Below are 27,155 nucleotides of genomic sequence, written 5' to 3' on the forward strand. Positions count from 1 at the left end.
GCGGTCGCGTCGTGTACTGAGTACACGCACCATGAAAAATGCATGAGCGTGGCGTCGATGCAGGTAGTCAAAGACGCGACTGCTCGAGGGTTAATGGAGTTTTAGGCTCGAAAACCATGCGATATTGGTATATTTGGTATAGGGAAGATGTCCGGAGTCTAAAAATGGCGACCAGAACATCCAAGATGGCGATCTGAAATCCAAAATAGCGGCTCCAAATTCAATATAGCGGCTTTTTCCTAAGAATTTGAGGCTCAAACATTAGAAGCCAGATAAACGATATGATTTATGGTATCATGAAATGGATTTCTGTTATTTGTATGAAAATGCGATGTACATCAACATGTCACTTGAGTTTTATTGAAATGGGTTTTTGAAGGCACGAGAAAGGCGCCATCACTGCTAGGTGAATTCCATTTTCACGAGGTTCTAAAACCCATTAATACACTTTAAACTGCTACTACCACCGTTTGATGAACTTCGCGCTAGTCGCATCGATAAATCGGCGCACAAATTCGTTTATTGCTCTCTAAATCTGCCTGGAATCCCATAATTAAGCACTGTTTCCACTTTTTTTCGCGCTCCGTTGCCGCCGTCGCTACCGCCGCCCCATTCTTTATAGTTTATTGCATTCGCGCATTGGGACCACAGTGTGCCATAATTCTGTCCAGCAGCAGCGGCAGGTTCGAAATTTGTGACCGATACCGCTACCGCTACGGGAATGCCGCCGTGCCGCCGGCCAAGCCGGCTCGACACTATTTGAGTTGGGTCAACCATAAATATCGGGGCCCCAAAGCCCCGTTGCAAATTTCCGAATGGCGTGACCAAACTCGTTTAGTCGCGAACTAAACGACTCCAGCACCACCGGCGACCGCCGTACCGATTTTTATTGAGCTCCTGGAGCAGTCCCGCGGTCATTTAGTCAACTTTGCCCGTCCATTAGATCAGGGGCGGGATTGGCGCAGTCAACCGTCAATCTTGTAGCTCGGACTGGAAAACACACACCACTTGTGCCAGCTTTGTCATAAATTATATTAATTTTAGCTCGTCCTCAAACATTTATGAAGAATACGTCAACAGTCAACACACACTTTCCCGAAACTACGATGACGATACCAACTCATAAAGCGCCACTTGAGCTGCGGTGTGGTGCTTTCTTTGACGTCGACGTTCTTCATTATAGGTTCTTGCAAACAAGCAGTTATCCACCTACAAGAAGCGCACACTATGCACAACGGTTCCCGAACGGTATTTAGCAGGACAAAAAGTTTTTATTTACGGCAACGACCATGACTGGAAGACGATTCGGACTTAATTCGAGTCTTGATAAATCTCATTAATTTTGGCCACTACCAAAACCGTTCCTTCCCCACTGTCCGACAAACCAATCCATCCACCGGCCCGGGAGCACGTATGCCGGAGAGAATCACGGCGAAAACTCATTTCCGATTCTTTTCAAGCAACTCAGTCAGTAGAACAACACACTTGCCTTATACGAGATCTCGAGCCAGGCAGGCGGCAGCAGCTATGAATGAAGTATAGAAGGGAAGAACGAACTGACGAAATGAAGTAGCCTCCGAGTAGTTCGTCAATGTTCTTCTTTCCATAAGCAGTAGCTAAAGCGACAACGACGTTGGCCTACTGTGTGCTGCAACCGGTTGTGACCCAGTTTCCGCTTTGTATCTTGGGTCGGTCGTTTCTTGGCCAGCACCTAGCCCAGCGCGCCATGCCTGCATGATTTAATAAGTGCAATGCAAATAAAGGCCCAGTCAAAGTCAATTCAGCAAACGCGAATCCGAGACGTGCTCTATTAACATCCTGAACGAAAATGACATGAAGTGTGGACTACGACGAACGACTGACTTTCTCCGGTCGTTCCTGATTCCATAGACGTAAATTGGTTTTTGTGCTGCGCTGACAAACTTCCTGTGGTGCTGGGCAGATTAAGTGGGAAGGTCGGTGTATAGGCAAACGAAGGGAGCAGAATTTGGCGCTGTGCTAATGGGAAGATATCGAATTTCGGTGCGGTCTGTTTACGCCCGATGAGGAAATGTGTGGGAGAATAGTTTTGTGGTGCCGTTCGTCGTCGAATGGAATCATGGAATGCGAGTGTATGGTGTAAGAAAACGATTCGGTTGGCGTGCCAGACTGGAATGCACTTTGTTCTTAATGTCGGAAATTAGGTCGAGGTCGATTTGTAATAAATAACAAATGTTAGAATCCATTGTAGTTTAATATATTTTTTTGTTTGTACTCTGCATAATTTTTATTCATATTTCCTTTTTTTGATTGATACTTGATTGTGCTCATCACACAATCCCAGATTCCCCCTTCCTTCTTATAATGCTACTTCATTTATGGACACTCCCATGGCAAATAATCAAATAAACATAAACAGGTAACAGAATGAAAAACAAAAGCGACAATAAACAGAAATTGTAAGGGAAGTAAACTAAAGAGTTTGTAAATAGATAAGGGAAATATATAAACGAGATCAGGTTAGAAAAACATAGCAAGAAAAAATAAATAATTAAGATCTAAAAAAGACCAACATAACACCCCCAGGCAAACCAACAGAAGGAAAAGAAAGGAAAACCAGAACAACTAAAGTAGCCAAGGAAATGCTGTCAAAAAAAAAAAAAAAACAAAAATGTATTATTTATGAAAAAAATATCAGAAGTGTTAAAACATACATAAGCCAAAATAGGAAAGATACGTTAAATGGGTAAAAGAGCACAATATTAACCGAAAGTTAAGTAAAAAAGACAACAAGAAAAGCCCTAATGCAAAACCGCTATCGAGGATATTAGCGTAAGTAAATCGGATATAAATTAAAATTAAAAAGATATAAAATGAAAATAGGGCAAACAAAATTTAAAAAAGGAACGTGACATCAAGACAAAAGATGGCTAGGAATGGTCAAAAATAAATCAAAAAGAACAAAAAATGAACAAAGCAATAAATAATCAGAATCAATTGAAAAAAAATAACAAATATAGCCATAAGAAAACCAATCATAGAAAGGAAGGAAATTCATTTGTAACGATCAAGGGTCAATTTAAAATTCAAAGCCGAAAAACCGAAGATCAGCAATGAATTAAATCGAAAGCAGACGAGGAATAAGTGATAAAACAAAATAAAGTGAAAAAATAAGTCAATGAGCAAAAAACACACTCTTCCACAAAGAAACAACAACAAGACCAACAAAAGACTAAAAAAGCACCAACATACGTTTACAATAATACCAAAAGAGATCTTGAGGGTATGCTCAAAAAGGCTGTAAAAAGATCAGAAAAATATTTAAAAAAGACAACAGAAATCCAAAAAGAAAATAACTTAAGAAACATCCTGCAGGTCTCAGGGGGATTTCAAGGGGCCTCAGAGGCGTATCAAGCGGTCTCAGATGATATCAGGGGCCCTCAAGAACAGTTCAGGGACGCTTCATGGAGCCTCATGAGCATTTATGGCGCTATCAAAAGGGTATCAGTAGATCTTAGGGGCGTTTAAGGGTGTCTTAATGTCATCTCAGGCGATTTAAGCGGGTTCCAGGATTTTCAGACGCGCTTCATGGGTCTTAGGAGCGTTTCAGGGGGTCGCAGGGAGAGTTCCAGAGGGTCTCAGGGGCATTCTAGTGAGTTTTAGGAGGTTCCAGGAGATGTCAGGGGCGCTTCAAGGGACTCAGGACCGTTTCTGGGGGTTTTGAGGCGGAATGTGGAACGTTTCTCAGGGGGTTCCATGGAAGTTTAAGAGAATCTCAGGGGCGTTTAAGTGAGTGTCAGAGTCGTCTCAGGTGGTTTTAAGGGATTTCAAGAGGTCTCAGGGACGCTTTATGGATCTCAGGGCTATTTAATGGGGGATCCTGGGGGCTTCAATGGATATCAGGAGGTTCCGTAGAAGTTCCAAAGAGTCTCTGGGGCGTTTCTAGGGGGTACCAGAAGATGTCAAAGGTGTTTCCAAGTGTCTCAGGGAGTTTCAGCGGGTACAATGTATACTGAAGGGGTCTCAGGGTTGTCTCATAAGGTGGGGCTACATGGGGCTCTTTGAGGTCTCAGGGGCCCTGCAGGAGGTTGCAGGGGACCTCACAGAGTTTCCAGGGGGACTCAGAGACGCTTCAAAAAGTGTCAGGAAGTTCAAGAAGGGGATATCAGGAGGTCTGAGGGAAAGTGTGGAATTAACATTAGTTAAAGTACACGTAAATAAAAACAAAAAAGCAGTCTCAGGGGCGCTTCAGAGCCTCTCAAGTGCATTTTAGAAGGCTTCAGGGGGATGTAGGTAGTTCCAGAGATCTCAGGGCACTTTAGAGGGTATCAGTGGTAGCCTTAGGGCCATTGCAGGGGGTTTGAGGGAGAGATGCGAGAGATGTCGGAGGTGTTTCAAAGGAGCCCAGAGAGTTTCGAAGAGTGCAAGAGGTCTCAGGGGTGCTTCAAGGGTTCTCAGAGGGTTTCATTGGGTCTCAGGGTGGTTCCGTGGGGCCTTTGGGACCTCTCAGCGGGTTTCAGGAGGTACTTTTAAGTCACAGGAGCGTATCAGAGGGTCTCAGGGTCAATTGGCTTTTTAAGCGATGTTGAGATAATTCCATTTTCTGAATCTGCACGCCAAACTGAGCCGAAATCCAAATTTTCATGAATTTTGGAGCCCGGGAACCTATTTAAAAATCAATTTGAAGTTTGTATGGAAGCGATTTGTCGAATCACCCCTCGTCGGATTTTGTACTGGGCGGAGCTGTCAAGCAGTTGACCAGCTGTCAAAAGGTGATTTGAATAAATCTTCTTGAAACCGATTTTAGGTATCAAAACGAAGTTCTAAAAATCTGAAAAAAATCATAGAGGCTTAGAAAAAGGTGCTCTTTCGTTTAAAAATATAAAATCATAGAATTTTTCTAAATTTAAAAACCCAATTCATGGGGTTTTAGGGGCGATTCAGCAGTCACAAGAGGGTTCCAGGGTGCCTTATAGACACTTCGTAAGGCTTCAAGGGGTTCCAGAAAAGTTTCAGAGGGTGTCAGAGATATTTTAGGGGGTACCAGTAGCTCCTGACACCTCCTAGGCCACCTGAAATGCCCTTGAAACCGCATGGGAACCCCTTGAAGGCCTTCAAGACCCCTCTAAAACTCGCTTGGACCACATGAAACACCTCTGGGATCTCCTGGTACCTTCTTAAAACCTCTTTGGACCCCCTGAAACGCCCCTGTTACCTACCTTCTCATTACATTCTCTTATGCACAGTATTGGTTCTGAAAAGCTCTCTCTCTCTCTTTAAGCAGAGCATAAAAATGTGTATATTTTTCTTAAAATAACCTGCATAAAAAGATGCTTTAGTTTATAAGACCAGAAGAAGGTAAAATTAAAAAAAAAAACTACTGATGGAAAGGGAAAGAAGAAGAAGAATGCCAAAAATATAAAAGCAGAGGCAATAACAGACCAGACGTAACGTAAAATAAGAACGAATGAAACCTTTAAAACAAAAGAAGAAACAATGAAAATCATATGGAAGGCGATCAAGCTTGCTATTTGATGAAAACATTCGCGAAATGATGCGATTTGCTTTCGACAACGAATACGTTTTCACCCATCCTCGCTTTATTCAATCAACCTCCCATACGAGTAGCACACGAACGGACTCAACACTGATCAGAATAGTTGACTCTTCCTTTTCGCCGTTGCGTTCTAGCCAAGCATCTCTTTTCATCGCTTTCGATGCTTTTCAACAGCTTATCGCGAAGCATCGTTGGCTGGAAGCTTTATTAGTATGGTATCGGTACATGCGAATGTTGCTTCTGTGTGCGTGTCGAGCGTTCGTGCCGTAGCTTCACAAACCAACCTATTCGGTATGGTTCGGCTGTTCGGGCGAGCGTGTGGCGGCACAGTCAGATGTGTGCAAAATCGTTTGTGATTTACATCATGTTCGTTTTGCCACCTCTTTGCTGCTGGTCATCGCTGATCAGTGCACAGTTCAATCGCACGCGATAAATATACAGTTGATGAGTTGTGATGAGCACTAGTGAGGTGATAATTTGCATCATTGAAGGCGATATAAAATAAGAAAATCAGAAAATACCAAGACAGTTCAGAATAAGACAAAAAAATAACTTCTCTGTCTTCTCTGTCTTCTCTGTCTTCTCTGTCTTCTCTGTCTTCTCTGTCTTCTCTGTCTTCTCTGTCTTCTCTGTCTTCTCTGTCTTCTCTGTCTTCTCTGTCTTCTCTGTCTTCTCTGTCTTCTCTGTCTTCTCTGTCTTCTCTGTCTTCTCTGTCTACTCTGTCTTCTCTGTCTTCTCTGTCTTCTCTGTCTTCTCTGTCTTCTCTGTCTTCTCTGTCTTCTCTGTCTTCTCTGTCTTCTCTGTCTTCTCTGTCTTCTCTGTCTTCTCTGTCTTCTCTGTCTTCTCTGTCTTCTCTGTCTTCTCTGTCTTCTCTGTCTTCTCTGTCTTCTCTGTCTTCTCTGTCTTCTCTGTCTTCTCTGTCTTCTCTGTCTTCTCTGTCTTCTCTGTCTTCTCTGTCTTCTCTGTCTTCTCTGTCTTCTCTGTCTTCTCTGTCTTCTCTGTCTTCTCTGTCTTCTCTGTCTTCTCTGTCTTCTCTGTCTTCTCTGTCTTCTCTGTCTTCTCTGTCTTCTCTGTCTTCTCTGTCTTCTCTGTCTTCTCTGTCTTCTCTGTCTTCTCTGTCTTCTCTGTCTTCTCTGTCTTCTCTGTCTTCTCTGTCTTCTCTGTCTTCTCTGTCTTCTCTGTCTTCTCTGTCTTTTCTGTCTTGTCTGTCTTCTCTGTCTTCTCTGTCTTGTCTGTCTTCTCTGTCTTCTCTGTCTTCTCTGTCTTTTCTGTCTTCTCTGTCTTCTCTGTCTTCTCTGTCTTCTCTGTCTTCTCTGTCTTCTCTGTCTTCTCTGTCTTCTCTGTCTTCTCTGTCTTCTCTGTCTTCTCTGTCTTCTCTGTCTTCTCTGTCTTCTCTGTCTTCTCTGTCTTCTCTGTCTTCTCTGTCTTCTCTGTCTTCTCTGTCTTCTCTGTCTTCTCTGTCTTCTCTGTCTTCTCTGTCTTCTCTGTCTTCTCTGTCTTCTCTGTCTTCTCTGTCTTCTCTGTCTTCTCTGTCTTCTCTGTCTTCTCTGTCTTCTCTGTCTTCTCTGTCTTCTCTGTCTTCTCTGTCTTCTCTGTCTTCTCTGTCTTCTCTGTCTTCTCTGTCTTCTCTGTCTTCTCTGTCTTCTCTGTCTTCTCTGTCTTCTCTGTCATCTCTGTCATCTCTGTCATCTCTGTCATCTCTGTCATCTCTGTCATCTCTGTCATCTCTGTCATCTCTGTCATCCGTGTCATCTCTGTCATCTCTGTCATCTTTGTCATCTCTGTCATCTCTGTCATCTCTGTCATCTCTGTCTTCTCTGTCATCTCTGTCATCTCTGTCATCTCTGTCATCTCTGTCATCTCTGTCATCTCTGTCATCTCTGTCATCTCTGTCATCTCTGTCATCTCTGTCATCTCTGTCATCTCTGTCATCTCTGTCATCTCTGTCATCTCAGTCATCTCTGTCATCTCTGTCATCTCTGTCATCTCTGGCATCGCTGTCATCTCTATCGTTTCTGTCTTCTATGTCTTCTCTGTCTTCTCTGTCTTCTCTGTCTTCTCTGTCTTCTCTGTCTTCTCTGTCTTCTCTGTCTTCTCTGGCTTCTCTGTCTTCTCTGTCTTCTCTGTCTTCTCTGTCTTCTCTGTCTTCTCTGTCTTCTCTGTCTTCTCTGTCTTCTCTGTCTTCTCTGTCTTCTCTGTCTTCTCTGTCTTCTCTGTCTTCTCTGTCTTCTCTGTCTTCTCTGTCTTCTCTGTCTTCTCTGTCTTCTCTGTCTTCTCTGTCTTCTCTGTCTTCTCTGTCTTCTCTGTCTTCTCTGTCTTCTCTGTCTTCTCTGTCTTCTCTGTCTTCTCTGTCTTCTCTGTCTTCTCTGTCTTCTCTGTCTTCTCTGTCTTCTCTGTCTTCTCTGTCTTCTCTGTCTTCTCTGTCTTCTCTGTCTTCTCTGTCTTCTCTGTCTTCTCTGTCTTCTCTGTCTTCTCTGTCTTCTCTGTCTTCTCTGTCTTCTCTGTCTTCTCTGTCTTCTCTGTCTTCTCTGTCTTCTCTGTCTTCTCTGTCTTCTCTGTCTTCTCTGTCTTCTCTGTCTTCTCTGTCTTCTCTGTCTTCTCTGTCTTCTCTGTCTTCTCTGTCTTCTCTGTCTTCTCTGTCTTCTCTGTCTTCTCTGTCTTCTCTGTCTTCTCTGTCTTCTCTGTCTTCTCTGTCTACTCTGTCTACTCTGTCTACTCTGTCTACTCTGTCTTCTCTGTCTACTCTGTCTACTCTGTCTACTCTGTCTTTTCTGTCTTTCTGTCTTTTCTCTCTTTTCTGTCTTTTCTGTCTTCTCTGCCTTGTTTGTCATCTCTGATTACTCCGCCTTCTCTGTTTTCTTTGCTTCTTTGTCTTTAATATCTTCTCTATTAGCCGAGGCGGTAAACGCACGGGTATTCAGCATGACCATGCTGAGGGTGACGGGTTCGATTCCCGGTCGGTCCAGGATCTTTTCGTAAAGGAAATTTCCTTGACTTCCTTGGGCATACAGTATCTTCGTGCCTGCCACACGATATACACATGCAAAATGGTCATTGGCAGAGGAAGCTCTCAGTTAATAACTGTGGAAGTGCTCATAGAACACTAAGCTGAGAAGCAGGCTTTGTCCCAGTGAGGACGTTACGCCAAGAAGAGGAGAGAGAGGATCATATCTGAATCCTCTGTCTTCTTCGTCTTCTCTGTCTTCTCTGTCTTCTCTGTCTTCTCTATCTTCTCTGGCTTTTCTGTTTTCTGTTTTTATTTTTGTATTATCTGTCCGTCCTGTATTTCTGTTTTTTTTTCCTACAGTATTATTTCTTTCTCATATTACTGACATTTCTAATCTTATCGTTGTTAGGTTTATCATAAGCTTAACAAGTATCTCGTCCAAAACAATCTCCAAGTCATATTAATCTTATCCAAGTCATTTATGCTATTCTTCGCACATTCCACCAATAAAAGTCAACCTTTCAATCGAACATCGTTGTCACCACCATCACAGCCCCCTGACAAATGATGTTTATTAATATAAACAACTCTTCTTCGAATCGATTATTATTTATAGCTCATCTCTCCCCCTTTTCTAGGCAGTCACCATCCACGTCTAGACTCTTTCCCTCAAAACTGACAACTTGAGACAACGATCATCGCTCAATTCGGAATAATGCAGTACGTACGATTGGTCTGGTGCCCGCCCCAGGCCGGCACTGAGAACTCGAGCTCAATACAGAACTAATGTTCGACTCGCTCCGCATTAAACGCTTGCATATTAATCACTTTAATGATCGTCATCGTTCAGTCACTCGCCCACCCACACTCGCACCCCTTTGCGCTTGGTTCTGAAGCTTCTTCGGCGTTCTGTGTGTAGAACCATAAGGAGGCAACCATTAGAGGACAAACCTACGACAACACTTGATATTGTGGCGGCGGGTTTTGAACGAGGAGGGTGTCCCCCCCATTCCGAAGTGACAAACGGTATCCAATCGAGGTTTTATGATCTTGCGGGAGCAATCAGTGTTGCTTGATGCATCTTGGGGGAACGGAACAGCCTTATCGTTCTATGAAGCCATTACTCATAATGGAAAGCGATTTTGGGCCTGAATAAGTCTAGAATTTGCTTTATGATTTTCCGTTGCCGTTTTATCATTCGGTTGAAGGGAACGAAATGGGTGAGCATGTGCTCGTCTTGAGTTCACTCTCAATATCCCCACGCACTCGTCGTACAGAACAGAAAAATATTGACGCTCATCCTTCATGTTGCACAGCTGGAGTCCAGTTTGTTATATGTGCTCACAAATATTTCTATAAGTAATGTCCATTATGGGACAGTGGTTACCAAACAACTGGATTTAGCCAGTCAGGAAGTTTCTTTGTCTACTCTGTCCTCTCTGTATTCTCTGTATTTTCTAAATTCTCTGTCTAGTCTGTCTACTCTGTCTTCTCTGTCTTTTCTGCTTTCTCTGTCTTTTCTGCTTTCTCTGTCTGCTCTGTCTTTTCTGTCTTCCCTATCTTCTCTATCTTATCTGTCCTCTCTGTTTTCTCTGTCTTCTCTGTCTTCTCTGTCTTCTCTGTCTTCTCTGTCTTCTCTGTCTTCTCTGTCTTCTCTGTCTTCTCTGTCTTCTCTGTCTTCTCTGTCTTCTCTGTCTTCTCTGTCTTCTCTGTCTTCTCTGTCTTCTCTGTCTTCTCTGTCTTCTCTGTCTTCTCTGTCTTCTCTGTCTTCTCTGTCTTCTCTGTCTTCTCTGTCTTCTCTGTCTTCTCTGTCTTCTCTGTCTTCTCTGTCTTCTCTGTCTTCTCTGTCTTCTCTGTCTTCTCTGTCTTCTATATCTTCTCTGTCTTCTCTGTCTTCTCTGTCTTCTCTGTCTTCTCTGTCTTCTCTATCTTCTCTCTCTTCTCTGTTTTCTCTGTCTTCTCTGTCTTCTCTATCTTCTCTGTCTTCTAGGTCTTCTCTATCTTATCTGTCCTCTCTGTCTTCTCTGTCTTCTCTATCTTCTCTGTCTTCTCTGTCTTCTAGGTCTTCTCTATCTTATCTGTCCTCTCTGTCTTCTCTGTCTTCGCTGTCTTCTCTGTCTTCTCTGTCTTCTCTGTCTTCTCTGTCTTCTCTGTCTTCTCTGTCTTCTCTGTCTTCTCTGTCTTCTCTGTCTTCTCTGTCTTCTCTGTCTTCTCTGTCTTCTCTGTCTTCTCTGTCTTCTCTGTCTTCTCTGTCTTCTCTGTCTTCTCTGTCTTCTCTGTCTTCTCTGTCTTCTCTGTCTTCTCTGTCTTCTCTGTCTTCTCTGTCTTCTCTGTCTTCTCTGTCTTCTCTGTCTTCTCTGTCTTCTCTGTCTTCTCTGTCTTCTCTGTCTTCTCTGTCTTCTCTGTCTTCTCTGTCTTCTCTGTCTTCTCTGTCTTCTCTGTCTTCTCTGTCTTCTCTGTCTTCTCTGTCTTCTCTGTCTTCTCTGTCTTCTCTGTCTTCTCTGTCTTCTCTGTCTTCTCTGTCTTCTCTGTCTTCTCCGTCTTCTCTGTCTTCTTTGTCTTCTCTGTACTCTCTGTCTTCTCTGTCTACTCTGTCCTCTCTCTCTTCTTTGTTTTATTTGTCTAATATGTCTATTCTGTCTATTCTGTCTCTTCTGTCGTCTCTGTCTTCTCTGTCTTCTCTGTATTCTCTGTCTTCTCTGTCTTCTCTGTGCTCTCTGTCTAATATGGCTTCTCTGTCTTCTCTGTCCTCTCTGTGTTCTCTGTCTACTCTGTCTTATCTGTCTCCTTTATTGTCTCTGTCTTCTCTGTCTTCTCTGTACTCTCTGTCTTCTCCGTCTTCTCTGTCTTCTCTGTCCTCTCTCTCTTCTCTGTCTTCTCTGTCTAATATGTCTATTTTGTCTTCTCAGTCTTCTCTGTGCTCTCTGTCTAATATGGCTTCTCTGTCTTCTCTGTCCTCTCTGTCTACTCTGTCTTATCTGTCTTATCTGTCTAATCTGTGTAATCTGTCTACTCTGTCTACTCTGTCTACTCTGTCTTCTCTGTCTTCACTGTCCTCTCTGCCCTCTTTGTCTGCTCTGCCTGCTCTGTCTTCTCTGTCTTCTCTGTCTTCACAGTTTTCCCTTTTTTCTGTCCCCATTTTCTGTCTATCTACTCTAACTTCTTTGTCTTCTTTGCTTTTTCTATCTGCTGTGTTTTCTTTGTTTTCTCGGTCTTCTCTGCCGTCTCTGCAATCTCTTCAGTCCATGAAACTTCCTGAAACGCCCCTAGAATACCACGAAATTGAGTCAGATCCAATACCCTCGGACACTCCTGAAACTCCTTTCAAGTACTCTAATACGTCATTAAGAGTCTCTGAAACTCTTTAAGACCCCATGAAACGCACCTGAAGCCACATGGAATCACGAAAACTCCCATAAAACCATTTGGAATTCCCGATATTATCTGAAATGCGAAATAGGGGTTCCAGGGCCCATATAGCCGAGGCGGTAAACGCACGGGTATTCAGCACGACCATGCTGAGGGTGACGGGTTCGATTCCCGGTCGGTCCAGGATCTTTTCGTAAAGGAAATTTCCTTGACTTCCTTGGGCATAGAGTATCATCGTGCCTGCCACACGATATACGCATGCAAAATGGTCATTGGCAGAGGAAGCTCTCAGTTAATAACTGTGGAAGTGCTCATAGAACACTAAGCTGAGAAGCAGACTTTGTCCTAATGAGGACGTTACGCCAAGAAGAGAGAGAGAGAGGGTTCCAGGGCCGCCGAGATTTCCTGTAACGCAATCTTAACCCCTTCTGAAAACTTTTAGATTCCTATAATGGCCTCAAAATCACACTAAGCCCTCCTCTAAAACAATCCTGAAAACCACTGAAATCTTCTTAATTTTGTGGAATCTTTTAGACACTTTTCAAACGTTTCCATAAAGTTTTGAAGACCCTAAAAACCCTTCGGAAACTACCCGCAACATCTCTGAACACCCTCCAGATTCCTCTTCACCCCTGTGGCTCTCTGCAACGCTCCTGCAAACCATCCAAAGTATTTTTAAACCCCCTTTGAAACCCTCTTGTTGGTTTTATGAGACCTCCTGAAATACTATTGTAACCCTCTGTAGTCCCAAGAAATATATCCGAACCCAAATAAATATCATTCCCGAGGCTCCTTCAATGCCCAACTTTGCATTAAAGCCCCTCTCTTTGGCTTTCCTGTGGTACATCCTTTTTTATAGCTTATAGCTTTCGTTGATATGACGTTTCTGTATACACTGCACTGGAACCTCTCCACCTCAAGGCTACAAAGCAGTTTGAGGAAGGGAAGAGGCTAGGACATTTTAAGGTGAAGTCATACGGGGTTCAGGGGCTTAAGAGTGTTGCAAGGGGAATTCAAGGAGAGTTTCAGGAAGGTTCAGGTTCAAGGCGTTCTAGAGGAAATTCAGATAGGTTTCTAGGATCTTCAAGAGGGTTTAGGACAACTTCAGGGGTTTTCAAATCGTTTAAATGTGTGTCTAGAGCAGTCATAGACATTTCAAGGCATCTCTTAGTATTTAAGGGCGTTTCAGAGGGTCCAGATGTGTTTCAAGACCACAGGCTTGCAGATGAGCGTCAGCTTCATAGGCGAATCATGGCGTTTCAATGCGTTTCATTGGGCGGTATTAGAGGGCTATAAGGATCATCATAGGCTCTGAGTTTAGCTTCAGGGGCATTTAAGGGCATTTTAGATCTGTTTCAGTGTGTTTCAACGTTAGGAGGATTTCACGGTTGTTCAGGAGCCTTCATAGGCTCTTGGATGAGCTTCTGGGAAAGTTCTAGCACGTTTCAAGGCGTTTCATTACGTTTCTGGAGATTTCAGACGGGTTTTGGGAGGTTTCACAAGCTCTTAGGCGAGCTTCGGGTGACTTCAGGGTGTTTCAGATCCGTTTCAGGGCGTTTAAGAATGTTTAAGAGCCATTTTTAGAAGTTTCACAAGCTCTCAGGTTTTCTAGTTGACTTCAGGAGTTTTCAGGGGGGTTCTACAGGATATTTATTGCATTTCAGGGTATTGCAGAGCGTTAACGCTCGGTTTATGGAGGATTTATGTGGTTTTAAGAGGATTCACAGGTTGTCAGATGACCTTCAGGGAAGTTTTAGATGAGACCAAGCATTCAGAAAGGTGAGCTTCAACAGGAGTTTCAGACAGGAGTTTCAGAGGAGTTCCAAATGTTTCAAGGCGTTTCAGGACGGTTCAGGGCGTATTAAGGGATTATAGCGGGTTTCAAGTGGTTTTGGTTGCTTCTCAGTCTCTCAGGTAAGCTTCAGGGTAGTTTTGGAGGCGATTCAAGGCGCTTCAAGGTATCTCAGAGCGTTTTAGAAGTGTGTCGAGTCGTTTTGGACTGGTTATAATTGTAGATCCGATGACATGTACTTGGAGGTCCTCAAACAGACATTGAATCCATCACTTCACAGCACATAATCTTATGGGCCTGTGTATAAGCATGAACTTCATTCATTGTGATCCAGAGCCGATTCAAGGCATTTCATGGCCTTTCAGGAGGTTTCAGAGGGGCTTTAGGGGGCTTCACAGGCTGTCATATGAGCTTCACGGGAGTTCAATGAGTAGTTTCATAAGAATTTTAAGGTTATCCAGGAGCTTCTCAGGCTTTTTCTTCTTCTTGGCGTAATGTCCCCACTGGGACAAAGCTTGCTTCTCAGCTTTCTAGTGTTCCATAAGCACTTCCACAGTTATTAACTGAAAGCTTCATCTGCCAATGATCATTTTAAATTCGTATAACATGTGGCAGGCACGAAGATACTCTATACCCAAGGAAGACAATACTAAGACATTACTAAACAATCCTGGACCGAATGGGCATTGATCCCGTCATCCTCAGCATTATCATGCTTAAAACCCATGCCTTTGCCTGTGGCTGTAGCTTCACAGGCTTCCAAGTGAGAATCACGGGGGTTTCAGAGGCGTTTCAGGAGGCTTCAAAGAAGTTTGAGAAGGTTGTAACCCACTCACAACCAACAGTCTCGCGGGGGCATTAAAGTTGCTCTACATTGTCACTGTATAGAATGGAGGCATATATTATATACTCTTACCATGTGAAATACACCACACTTTCAACACAACAACAGAACACAAATCATCTACCTAGCTGGGTGCGATCCCCAACAGACATTATCGATTCGTCGGAGCATCGTCACTGAAGGCCGATCTCCCATTTAGAACCTTCATTACTTGCATGGTTCTTGGTTCGAACTTAGCGCCATAATCGGATATTAGAAACCCTATGCCTAATCACTCTACCCGCAGCATCCAGATCTCACTCTCCCATCTCATTCCTTATCTGCTCTTATCGCCACCCGCGAATGGTCAGCGAGAGCACTTACCAAGAAATACTACCTGCACACTAGATCTATGCACCGTTTGAGATCGATCAGCAGTATTCGGTTAATCGTAAAGCAGGCAGTGTCGTCGCGCTAGAATTATTAATCCTGACCGATAGTTGATTGATCATTAGATCGTAAATTGTGAGGTAAAAGTGGTGAAGTTTGTGCTTTGAATTCCGGGAAAGTGCGGGATCAGTGATTCTTACCAAGCATAGGTAACAAGCCTAGCCAAACCCGTTTAGATTGAGGCTAATCAGTTTTGTGATTTTTAGCCGTGAGCATGTATAACGGCTACGGATTCCCAGCCATGATGGAAGAAGTAATGATGGAGTAGAGTGGGGTGTAGTGAGATCGGTAAGGCTGAGTCCTGAAACTAGGTCCGAATATGTGATTTGTGGCATTTGCTAAGTGGTCCTCGTCATTTTTATTTCGCATTAGGCCTTTCTATGACTACCAAAAGTTCCTACGGCAGTGTGAACCCTGCCTGGTGCGATGGCGAAACAGCAGAGCAGCGATGGAGCAGCCAGCATGGTGCTGGCAAACATTTTGTCCGGGCAGCTCCGTTCTCCAGCAGTCGCCGAGGGATACACGGGGAAACACACTGACGAACACACGGATTAACATAAGTACAGTCCTTAGAATAAGCAGCAATAGAGTAAGTACTAAAATACACCTTCTTTTATTATTTGCATGTGAAATGTATGCTTTTATTTGTTATGGATGACCCGAGTAATACTTCGTGAATGGTTCCAGTGTATTCGAACCAATATTTAGGCTGGTACAGGTACCTGGGTGTAGGGATCAGTACCTCCAGCCCCTCTTTAACCTATTTTGTCTCCGTCTCATGCGGCCTTCTTATGGGGAGGTGACAAGGTTTCAAAGGTTCTCAGGTGTGCTCCACGAGGTTTTAAGGGGGGGGGGTGTATGAGGTGTTTCAGACGCGTTACAACGCATTTAGAAAGGTTTTAAGAAAGGTTCAAGCGCTCCTCAGGTGAGCTCCGCGGGGGTTTCAGAGACGTTTCAAGGCGGTTGAAGGCATTACAACGATTTTCAGCGCTTTTCAGGGCAATTCAAGAGGTTTTACAGGGGCTCTAGAGGACTCCGTTGTCCAAATTACTTTTTTTTTAGTCAAATAGACTAGAAGAGGTTCTTAAAACCATCATAAAACCAAAATTATCAGGTATTAGGTTTTATGGTGGTTCTCAAAAAACTCTACAAGTCTAATTGATCATCAAAATGTTACTTGAGGGACTCTCAAGTGAGATTCACGAGGGTTGCAGGGGAGATTTGCAATGCGTTTCAGGGCGTATCATGGCGTTTCAATAGGTTTCAGAGGGTCTTCAGGAATCTACACAGGCTCTCAGGTGTGCTCCACGGGAGTCCAGGGGTGGTTTCAGAGGCGTTTTACCACGTTTCAAGGCATTTTTGAGCGTATTTGGGAGTTTCAGGAGGATTTTAGGGTCTTCATAGGCCCTCAGGTTTGCTTCACTGGAGTTTCAGTGTGGTTTGAATCCGGTTCAAGGGATTACAGTTCAATACAGATTATTGCAGGGTGCTTCAGAAGGATTCTGAGGAATTTTAGGGGGCTCCACAGGCTTTCAAAGCTGAGCTTCACGGGTGTTTCTGGTGGGTTTAAGTGGCGTTTCAAGGCGTTTCAATGCATTTCAAAGCGTCGAATGTTCGTTTCAGGCTGTTTCAGATCTGCTTCATGACTGTAGTAATAGAAACAGAGAAGAGAATGATTGAAGCGAAAAATATGCGCCTTCTGATTGGCCGACTCAGTGGAAAGCTAGAATGAACAACAAATGCGAACATACAAAAAGAGCTGCGCATCGTGGATTCAAGTCAGTTGATAGACGATAGTGGATACGAACGGACGCACCAAATGGCAACAGCAATGGCATTTGCAGTACACAGCAGTCCACCACAGAGAGGTTTTAAAGAGTTTCCTCTCTGCGGTCGGTGTTGTGGCTGTAAGAATAGCCGCAGCGGTCACGACAATGACATTTCAGACTGATTACGCTTGTAGATCCGGTGACCTGGTTGTGCATGTAGATCGGATGACTTATGCTCAAGGAAGTTTTTAAGGGAGTATGAATAGGGCCAAGTTCTTTTTCAGTGTTCTTTCCCATAAATCTATCTTATCCCCAATCTTAAGTAGTCAACTGTTTTGAATACAATCATATTTTATTTAGATAACGTTGCCCTCATGGAGGTACCTCAATAGATTTTACCATAATGGATTCTACTCAAATTGCAGTGTTCCAATGTATCATAGTAGGCAATTAGCACAGGTTGAGAACCACTGTAAAGTATCACTCCATAAAGCAATATGGACCGAGCAAGAGTGCAAGCGATGAATAAGCGACTCTATTGAGCACGGAGGTCTCTATAAATCATGACCACATGCTTTCTGTGCTTTGACCAAAGCCGTGCCGACGCCGACGACGACTAGGGCTAGGACTGGGACGCCGGCCACCAGATTGGACCAATTGCTTGTTCCCATTCGTTCCACATCCATAGATTTTCCCGCCATCAATTGGCTCGCTCTCGAAAATTGACGACTGTTTTTGTGTGCTGCCTGTGCCCCCCTTGGTAGTGCATCGATTCACACTCCCGCATTCCCCTGCGGGGCAGAGCGTGGGTGTTTTTTGGCAAACACTGACTGCGCGACGGATGCTCTGCTCACTGCTCAGATATTCTAAGAAACACACTTCGCTCGCGTTCCAGTCAGACGCCCTCTTGGGAGTGAATCATGTTTACCCACTTTAATTGAACTAGTTTCTGGCGATGCTGAGGAGCGAGCAATCGCCATTCACAGAGGCAGAGCGGCACCACTTCTTTGATCGATCGAAATAGTAGGGGGAGTACGCAATGGTGCGCGTTGGCTGGCTCTGCTCGCCTAGAAAGTGCTCATCGCTTTGATTTACGACCATCTGATTACAATTAATGAAGCATGATTTATTCGACGCGATCAATAATTTCACAAATATTTGGTGTTACGAAGGGGGATAAAACTATATACGGGGAAATCGACTCCTCTCGTCGTGCATGCGTGACTTACCATATGTTGGGCAGTTTTTGGTTTCTTCACCAAATCAGGTACTTTGAATGTGGTGACCGCTTCGATCACTTCGGCCAGCAGCAGGCCATCGCGGCAGTCGGCGGACAGATCCGAGACCTTCTTCTTCGATTTGACCCGCTCCAGGTAGTAGTTGGCCCAGTCGGTGTAGATCTGCGGAGTGAGAAAGGGTAAAGAGACGAAGAGGGGGCATGAGTTTCATAAGTTTGATTAGATTTGAGTTGAGATTAAAAGAAAAGCATATATCTGAAAAGTTGATTGATGGACTTTGATTCTGAATATCCAAGATACGGTCTCTCGTTTTTATGAATTGAGCAACGAGTTTATAACACACTTATCAATGAATTCCCCATTCATTCTACCATTATAACCACAAAATATGCACTAATTCCCTTCAAAACATGGCTTGTCTCCGACAACACATAATTCATTCCAAACATTCCGCTATTTCCGGTGAATCGTTATAAAAATACCCCCTTCTATTCGCCACCTAGGAAAAGTGTCATTCAAGATTCTGCTGCGGCGGTTCTTCGGCTATTTAGAGGAATTTCCCCTTCGTGCCTTCGTCTTTGTATTTTTAGCCGATTTTCCATCATATTCTAACCCGTCTTGGTGGTTCCCATCGCCACCACTCCCCAACCAAACCGAGTGTGAGATCTCACATCTATTTGTTCCATTTAATCACATCTCATCAACCACACGGCACACGGCGGCCGTTTTTCCCCGGCCTTCTCCAGCCAGCCAGTGACGATGGAGATTGAAAAAACAACCATCGCAATGAAAAGGAAAAGCGCTTTTTAATAACCTCGCTGCCACCGCGGCGTGCGCCTCGCGTGCTAAAATCATTGAAAGCGGATTCTGTCACTCCCTGGTCGTCGTCCGGGTGGATCGTTTTCATCCTTTTCCCCGAGTGGGAGAATATGTCAGAAATTAATTCTTCAACTACATACAGATGCAAATTGACCCTTGTCTTCAACGCAGGCTAGGAAAGTGTCATAAAAATGTCGTTTGATTATTTCCCAAGTTTATAGGATCTAGTAAGAAGTATTTATCGATGATATCCATATGCTTCCATAACAAACCAGCATAATTGAAGCACAATCCGGACACGGACAGAAATTTCCATAAGAATGCAGGATTTAAAAAATGTAATTTTATTTTTGACTTTCTCGTACACCAAGCTGTACCGAAAGGCTATATGTTCACTCCAAAAACAAAAAAAAAATGATAAGCCCCCGGAACGGTAAAGTCTTATATACACTCCCGTTCAAAAGTTTGCGGTCACCCCCTCAAAAACATGTCATTTTTTAGGCCCATATCTCTGCCAATTTGCGTCCGATTTCAAAACCCTAAATTTCATTCAAAAGATAATAAGTCAAAGAAACTTTGAACATGATTTAAAAGAAACTTGTTGCCAAATTTTCTAAAAAATGAATATAAACTTACGGCAGTGTCGCTGGAAGTTGAGTCGACCAAATTTTAAGATGAGAGTGGTAATATGACCCATTTTCTATTAGCTTTCAACTGCTTTTACAGAACTCAGCTGAAAAATCTAGAAAAAAAAGTTATTAAGTAAATTAATCCTTGATGTCATCGACCAAAAGTTTGGTCAATATGATGTATCGGCCAAAAGTTTGGTAATATGATGTATCGGCCAAAAGTTTGGGGTCACTTTCGTAAAACATGGAAAAGTGATTTGGTGATATCTTCGTCATCTATAGTTCAATTTTAATTATTTTTGGCTCATTTCAAAGATAATTAACTAAATTTACGTTTGATGTCTTTAACTTAACGTATTTAACGATTTTTGTATATAAAAATGTTATGTAAAGTTAGCACATTTTACCACGCTTCAAAAAATGAGGCAACTTTACGTTATGTTTTAGTATGTAAATTTCAACAAATATGTGTGGTTCAATGTCTATGCAGTAAGTATCATTCATTTTGTTTCAAATAAGCCAAGAAGAATTAAAATTGAATGAAAGATGACAAAGATATCAACAAATCACTTTTCCATGTTTTACGATAGTGACCCCAAACTTTTGGTCGATGACATCAAGGATTAATTTACTTAATAACTTTTTTTCTAGATTTTTTAAGCTAAGTTCTGTAAAAAGCAGTTCAAAGCTAATAGAAAATGGGTCATATTACCGCTCTCATCTTAAAATTTGGTCGACCCAACTTCCAGCGACACTGCCGTAAGTTTATATTCATTTTTTAGAAAATTTGGCAACTTTGGGTTAAGTTTACATACAAATTTTTTAGAAAAAGTTTCTTTAAAATCATGTTCAAAGTTTCTTTGACTGATTATCTTTTGAATGAAACCTAGGGTTTTGAAATCGGACGCAAATTGGCGGAGATATGGGCCTAAAAAAATGACATGTTTTTGAGGGGGTGACCCCAAACTTTTGAACGGGAGTGTACTAATAGACTCAGCTCGACGAGTTGAGATGATGTCTGTGTGTATGTATGTGTGTGCATGTGTACAAAGAAGTTAACTTAATTTTTAGATAGTAAATATGAACCGATTTCAACGACCGATGGTTCATTTAACGGAGTATCTTACCCCATTGTTTCTCATTGAAAATGGTTCTGATCGGTCCAGCTGTTCCGTAGTTATGGTCATTTAGGTGTTCTGAACCGGTACCCCAGGAAGGGACCAGATATTAAAATGCAATAACATGATCAACGGTAAGCACTATTTCCGTCTCAGACCATATTTGAACCGGTAGTGTTCCGGAACTGGTTCTGGGTGTCCCGCCGGAAGTGGCCAAATATAAAAGTGAAGATAATCCAATTTGGGCTATCTTTAAGATGCGACACATAAAACCACCGCTTTTTCGATAATCAGATGAGAGGTTAGCAGGAAAATAGTCTCAGACCATATCTGAACCGATAGTGTTCCGGAACCGGCTCCGGATGTCCCGCCCGAAGCGGCCAAACATAAAAGTGAACCAAACCCGTGCATGCGACACTTCAAATTGGTACTTTTTTGATGATCTGATGAACGGAAAGCAGGATAGTAGTATCAGACCATACATAAACCAGTAGTGATCTGGAATCGGTTCAGGGTGTCCCGCCGGAAGTAAATATAAATATAAAAGTGAACCAAACTCATGCATGCAACACTTCAAATCGTGGCCTTTTTTGATTACCCAATGAACGGTTAGCAAGATAATAGGCTCAGACCACATTAGAAACTACCGGTAGCTTTTCGGAATCGGTTCCGGGTGTCCCGCACAATGATTCCAAATATAAAAGTGACCCAAAACCATGCATGCGACACATCAAATTTGGGCTCTTTAGATAACGTGATAACAGTAAGTTAATAAATGTTTTCGGACCATATATGTTACAACCGGTAGTGTTCTGGAACCAGTTGCGAGTATCTCGCCGAAAGTGGTCTAATGTAAAAGAGAACCAAACCAATATTTGCGACACATTAAATAGCTTTTTAGGTAACCTCAGATCGTATTTGGAAAAACTAGTTGTGTCCCAGAAGCGGTTCGAGGTTTCCCTCCGTAAGTGGTCAAATCTAAAATGAAACCAAACCCATGCATGCGACATATCAAATCATGGATTTTTCGAAAACCTCATGAACGGTTCTCAAGAAAGCTTCAGTTTACTTTAGAGACTACCGATAGTGTTTCACAACCCGTTCCGGGTGTCCCACCGGAATTTGCCAAATTTAAAAATGGACATCGAACATCGAATCGCTTTTTTGTCAGTAATCTGATGCATCTGATGAACAGATAATAAGTTACTACCGGTAGTGTTACTAGTTCCGGGTGTCCCGCCAGAAGTGGTCAAATGTAAAAAGAGAACCATGCATGCGATACATCAAATCGCGGCTTTTTAAGTAACCTGATAACCAGCTAGCATGAACATAGGCTCAGACCACATATAAAACTACCGGTAGTGTTCCGAAATTGTTTCCGAGTGTCCCGTCGAAAGAGGACAAATACAAATTAAACCAAATCCATGCATGGGACATATTGAACTGTGACATTTTGATAACCTGGTGAACGATGAGCAAGGAATTAGGCTCAGACTACATAAGAGACTACCGGTGGTGATGCAGAATTAGCTTTGGATACTTCGACGGAATTACGAAAGTGAATTCCATCAGGATGACCTGAAGTTTCTACTCTAAAATTTTTCCAAAATTGACCAGAAGTTGCTTCTGGGATTTATCCAAGAGTTCCTTCAAAGATTCATACTTCTGAGAATTTCAATAGAGTTTTGTTCCGGATTTCACTCTTACCTTGTAGGATTTCTTCAAGAGTCTTCAGGGATTTTTCAAGGGTTTTTTTCTGAGATTCCTCCTTTCGAAATTCCGAGATTTCTCTTCAGGAATTTCTTCCGGGATTCTTCCAGGATTTTTTTCCTGATTTTCTCGAGAAGTTCCTTCTGAGGCGTCTCCATGCGTTTTTTTGGGATTGATCCAGGAGATCTTTCATGGATTCCACTAAGAATTTCTTTCGGAGTTTTTCATTAGCTCTCTTTGGGAATACTCCAGGAACTTCTTCTAGAATTCCTTCATGAAATTCTCCCATAATTTCTTCTGTGATTCCTTCAAGATTTTCTCTGGAGATTACACCAAAAGTTCCTTATGGATTTTATCAGGAATTCCCCTTATATTTATTCCAGGCATTCTTTCAGAAATTCCAAGAATTCGTCTAGGGAAAACTTCCCTGGGGACTCCTCCTAAAAATTCCAGAAGGAGCTGCTGAATGAAACTTAGAAAAAACTTTAGCAAGAATCTGAGAAGAAATTTCCGTTGAAAAATCAGAAGAATTTTGAAGAAAGCCGTGGAGAAATCTCTAATAGTATTTTTGGAAGAATTTCTGAGACTATACATAGAGAAAAACTCGAAGAAACTCCTAAAGGAATCTCGGTATGAATTTCAGAAGAAACCGTTGGAGGATTTCTCGAAACAATCTGTGGAAAAATCTCTGAAGGAATCACTGGAACAGTTTCTGAAGGAATTCCTGGAGGATTTTTGGATCATTTTCCGAAGAAGAAAGATTTTTTCAAAGAATTTCTGAAATTCCTTATCGGAACATCTAATTCTCACAAGAAACTGCTGGAGCAATTTCTGAAATATGGAATCTTTCATGAGGGAAATGCTTGAGTAATTTCTGGAGGAATTCATGAAAGATTTTCTTATAGAATCTGTAGTGCAGTTTGTTAATTCATGAATTTATTTTAAAAGGTATTTTTGATTTTTTCAAAAATAAATTCATGGAACTTATAGAGAAGTTTTAAAAAGAATCTCCAAAGGATTTCTAAAGTAATACTTGAAGAAGTCTTAAGAAACCCCTGAAAGAATTTCTTTAGTGACATTTTAAACCGAAGTTCTGATTTTCCAAAAAAACTCGTGGAATATTTTCTGAGACAATCTTTGGATGTATTTCTGAAAGAATATTTGGAGAAGTTTTGAGAAAGTTCATGGAATCCATGAAAAAAATCTGGAGGAAGCTCTGGAGTATGCAAGATTTACTTGGGAAATATCATAAAATACAAATACGGCTGTTACATTGGCCGACTTGAGTCCTTCTTACGCTTTAAAAAACACTAAACTTGAAAACATGTAAACAAATATGCTTGGTTTGGATCATCTGTTGTTTTTTTTTCTGCAAGTGAGCAATAAAGTGTACCACAAAAGTTTATGTTAAATCAAGAGTTTTCATGATTTTTCACCTTAGTGTTATTTTGGAGAATTTCCTTAAATAATCTTTGCTCTTATTTCGAAAGCAATCCATGGAAGACTTAATTTCAGGAAATTTACGTCGGGAGGATCTGCAGGAGGAATTTCCAAAGAAAATATTTTTTGAAATAATCTACGGAAGAATGTCTTAAGGATTCCCTCGAGCATTTTTTAAAGAAATCACTGAGAGAATGTCTGAAGGAATTCGAAGGGAATCAACACTTAGAAGATATTCCCTCAAAAAGTGCTTCCGAGGAAGAACAAATCTCTGAAGGTAAATTCACTTATGAATCTGAGTAAGATTTTAATAAAAATATCTGGTGGCATTTCTGAAGATTTCCTGTGTCCTTCACTGGCGGAACTTCTGCTAAAAGTCCACGAAATTTCTGAATCAATCCATTTATATTGTTTAAGAGAATTCTTTCAAATTTCCGAAGAAATACCTTATAATATTTCTAAGGAAAGCACTTGTGGAATATCTTAAGAAATCTATGGTAATCCAATTAAATCTTTTGTGGATAGATTAAAGAATCCGTGGAGGCATTTCTTTAAGAATTGCTAGAAAATTTGAGAAACTTTCGAGAACATGCTAGGATTATAAAAAAAGTTTTTTTAATCCCCGAAAAATTTAAGTTGTAATCTCCGAGAGATTTTGGAAATCCTGGTGAAATTCCTAAATAATCATACACAGAGGAATTTACAAAGTTATGCCTGTACAAATTTCTCAAAAAAATATAAAAATATGAAGAATTCATGAAGAAATAGGTAAAACATCTTTGTGAAACTTCTGCAGGAATCTCAGATAGAACTTCATGAAGCAGCGGAACATTTCTCAAAAGAGTTATTTGTAATGCTTTCACAGTTATCTCAGAATAATTAAAAAAAAACAATGTCTAGCGGAGCTTCTGTAGGATATTAAAAAAAAATCCTTCAGGAAATTTCCAGAAACATCTCTGGATCATTTCTAATGGAAATCCTGGTGGAATTTGAGGAAAATCCATGAAGAAATTTTGAAAACAAACCATAAAAATACAAATTAACCTTCAATTTTTTTTTTCAAACAATTCGGAACAAAAGAAATTTTTGTAAGAATTTCTGAGCTGCTTTCTAAAATATAGTAAGTGAATTAAAAAAAAAAAAACAAAAAATCAACGTAAAAAATAAATAAAAAATCTAAAGGAATTTCTGAATAAAAATTTTCAAAAAAAAAAATCTGAAACAATATAAAAATAATAAGGAATTGCTGAAGCAATGATTGCTAGGTTTGCAAGGAAATCTTTGGGAGATATTAAGAGGAATTTCTAAGTGTAATTTCTGAATAAATTATTGAAGAACTGTTTGAAAGACTTCGTTAAGGAATTTGTTATGGTATTCTTGAATATTTTCCTACCCCTTTTGCCCCTAAGAAAGATATTCATCCCGAAAAGTTGATGAAAATTGTCATAAATTACTCGAAACTCTTCTCATTGAATTCTTACAGCTTCGATGTCTTGAGTAAAGTTGCATATTTTATTGATACACCCGAGCTGAAGGGAATAACAACAGCATAAGAAGCTTTGTTATTTGGGTAAAATAACTGAACAATAGAACCGATTATTTTTATGTTATTAACATAACATATTACGTTAGAAACTTGTCTTTCATAAGCGGCAAAATAACAAATATCATAACAAAAAAATGTTCCTGGAAAACCATTTTAATAACTTGTTTTGTTAGTTTCAATAACAACTTAATAACAGTTAATTCAACAATATTTCAACAACAAATTTTGATATTAATATGTTATTGATAATAATCGGAGAGCAAAATTTGTTATTTGACAACAAATTCTATTTTTAACTCATTCTAAGAAATAAGAAGTTGGTTCACTACAACGCAAGAAAATTGAACTTTAGTAATTTCTACATTTTCAAATAATACGACTTTCATTCTACAAAGATTCCTCCAAAAAATTTGCAAGAATTTCTGCTGAACTTTCCCTGATGATTCTTTCAGAACTTTCAACATCAATTTCTGCAAATATTTTTCCTAATATTCCTCCTTCGGTTTAACTAAGGATTCCGTCAGAAATTCCTTCTGTGTTTATGAAGGGACTTCTCTGAGGAATTTCTCAGGAATTTGTCCTATAATTCTACCAGAAATTCGTTGACAGATTTCGTCATAAACTTTTCCATAAATAGATCTGAAAAATCTTCCAGAGATCTCTTCGAGAGTTCATCTACGGAATTTTTCATGGGTTTTTGAAGACTCCTCTAGAAATTCCTCCAGAATTTTGCATAGAATCCCTTCAAGGATTTCTTCAGAATTTCCTGTAATCATTTGTCCCGAATTTTATCTTAAAATTTTTCTGAAAATTTCTTTGGGGATTTCACCAGTAGTTTTTTCAAAAAAGTCTCCAAGAATTTTTCAAAAGATTCTTCCAAGAATTCCAATAATTTCTCAGAAGAATAACTTTTAGAATCTCTAAGAAAATTGCGCCAGGAGTTTTTTAAAACTTCTCCAGGGCATGGTTTCCCAAACTGTGGATCGCAAAAAGCACGTCTGCTGCCCAAAGGGGGTTGCGCCCCTGAAAGTTTGGGAACCTATGCTCCAGGGATTTATCGAAGGGTTCCTCCAGAATTTTCAAGTGTTTTTCCGAATACTATTTAAGGAAGTTTTAGAGGATGCGTTAAGATTTTTTTTTCTTAGCTGAATAAAAAAAATGGAACAAAACAAAGGGACATGCCATAATTGTCTAGTTGTTGTTTGATTTCAAAACTTGTTACTGTTATGCTACTGTTGATATGTTGATCAATAGTGCAAACATAACAAAACTTGTTCTCCAGCAAATCATGATATTGAAATGTAATTTAATGAATGTATATTAAAAGCTTGATAATAACAAAATGAGATTGTCTAACAATATTTGTTATGGAAAAGATATGCCTTGATAATTTAATAATAACAAAATAAGATATAAAAACAGTTTATGTGATTTCGTAGTTTTTAATTTGATATTCTCCTATGCTTGGGCATACAACTTTGCATAACATATTGTATGGGTCTTATAGGAACTTTAAGTACAGGAAATTTTCTTGACTTACTTGGTCATAAAGTGTCTTCGTGCCTGTCACGTTATATGCAAAATGCTCATTGGCAGAGAAAGCTCTCTGTTAAAAACTGTGGAAGTGCTCATAGAACACTAAGCTGAGACGCATGTTTTGTCCCAATGGGAACCTTATGCCAAAAAGAAAAAAAATAGAAGAAGAAGCATCAGGAGCTTTGCGAGGAGGAGGATCCTGAAATTTTTCAAAAATATTACTTCTAAAATCTTTCTGGAAATCTTACAAGAAGTTCCCCAGGAGTTCCTTCTGGGATTTCTGCAAAAGTTTTCGAAAATTTTGCGCGAGTTCGGGCATAGGTTTTCCGGCTTTTTAGCGAATTTCCTCAACTGTGAAATTTTTTCCCAATTCATATATTTTTTTGAATTTTTGATAAAATTTGCTATCATTTTCCTAAAAAAAACTTTGTTT

The 27,155-nt window shown here is 40.9% G+C and overlaps 1 protein-coding gene across 1 annotated transcript in view; it reads right to left on the reverse strand.

The window, feature by feature from the left end:
• LOC109429600 (protein sickie) overlaps positions 1-27,155 on the reverse strand; it is a gene marked incomplete in the record, with an annotated part of 611,771 nt that overhangs the window by 475,274 nt on the left and 109,342 nt on the right. The window contains 1 exon segment of the mRNA XM_062849286.1: positions 17,916-18,086. Within this exon segment, the coding sequence (XP_062705270.1) occupies positions 17,916-18,086 (171 nt within the window).

Source organism: Aedes albopictus, chromosome 2, assembly GCF_035046485.1.
Source record: "Aedes albopictus strain Foshan chromosome 2, AalbF5, whole genome shotgun sequence".
NCBI classification, from domain to species: Eukaryota; Metazoa; Arthropoda; class Insecta; order Diptera; family Culicidae; genus Aedes; species Aedes albopictus.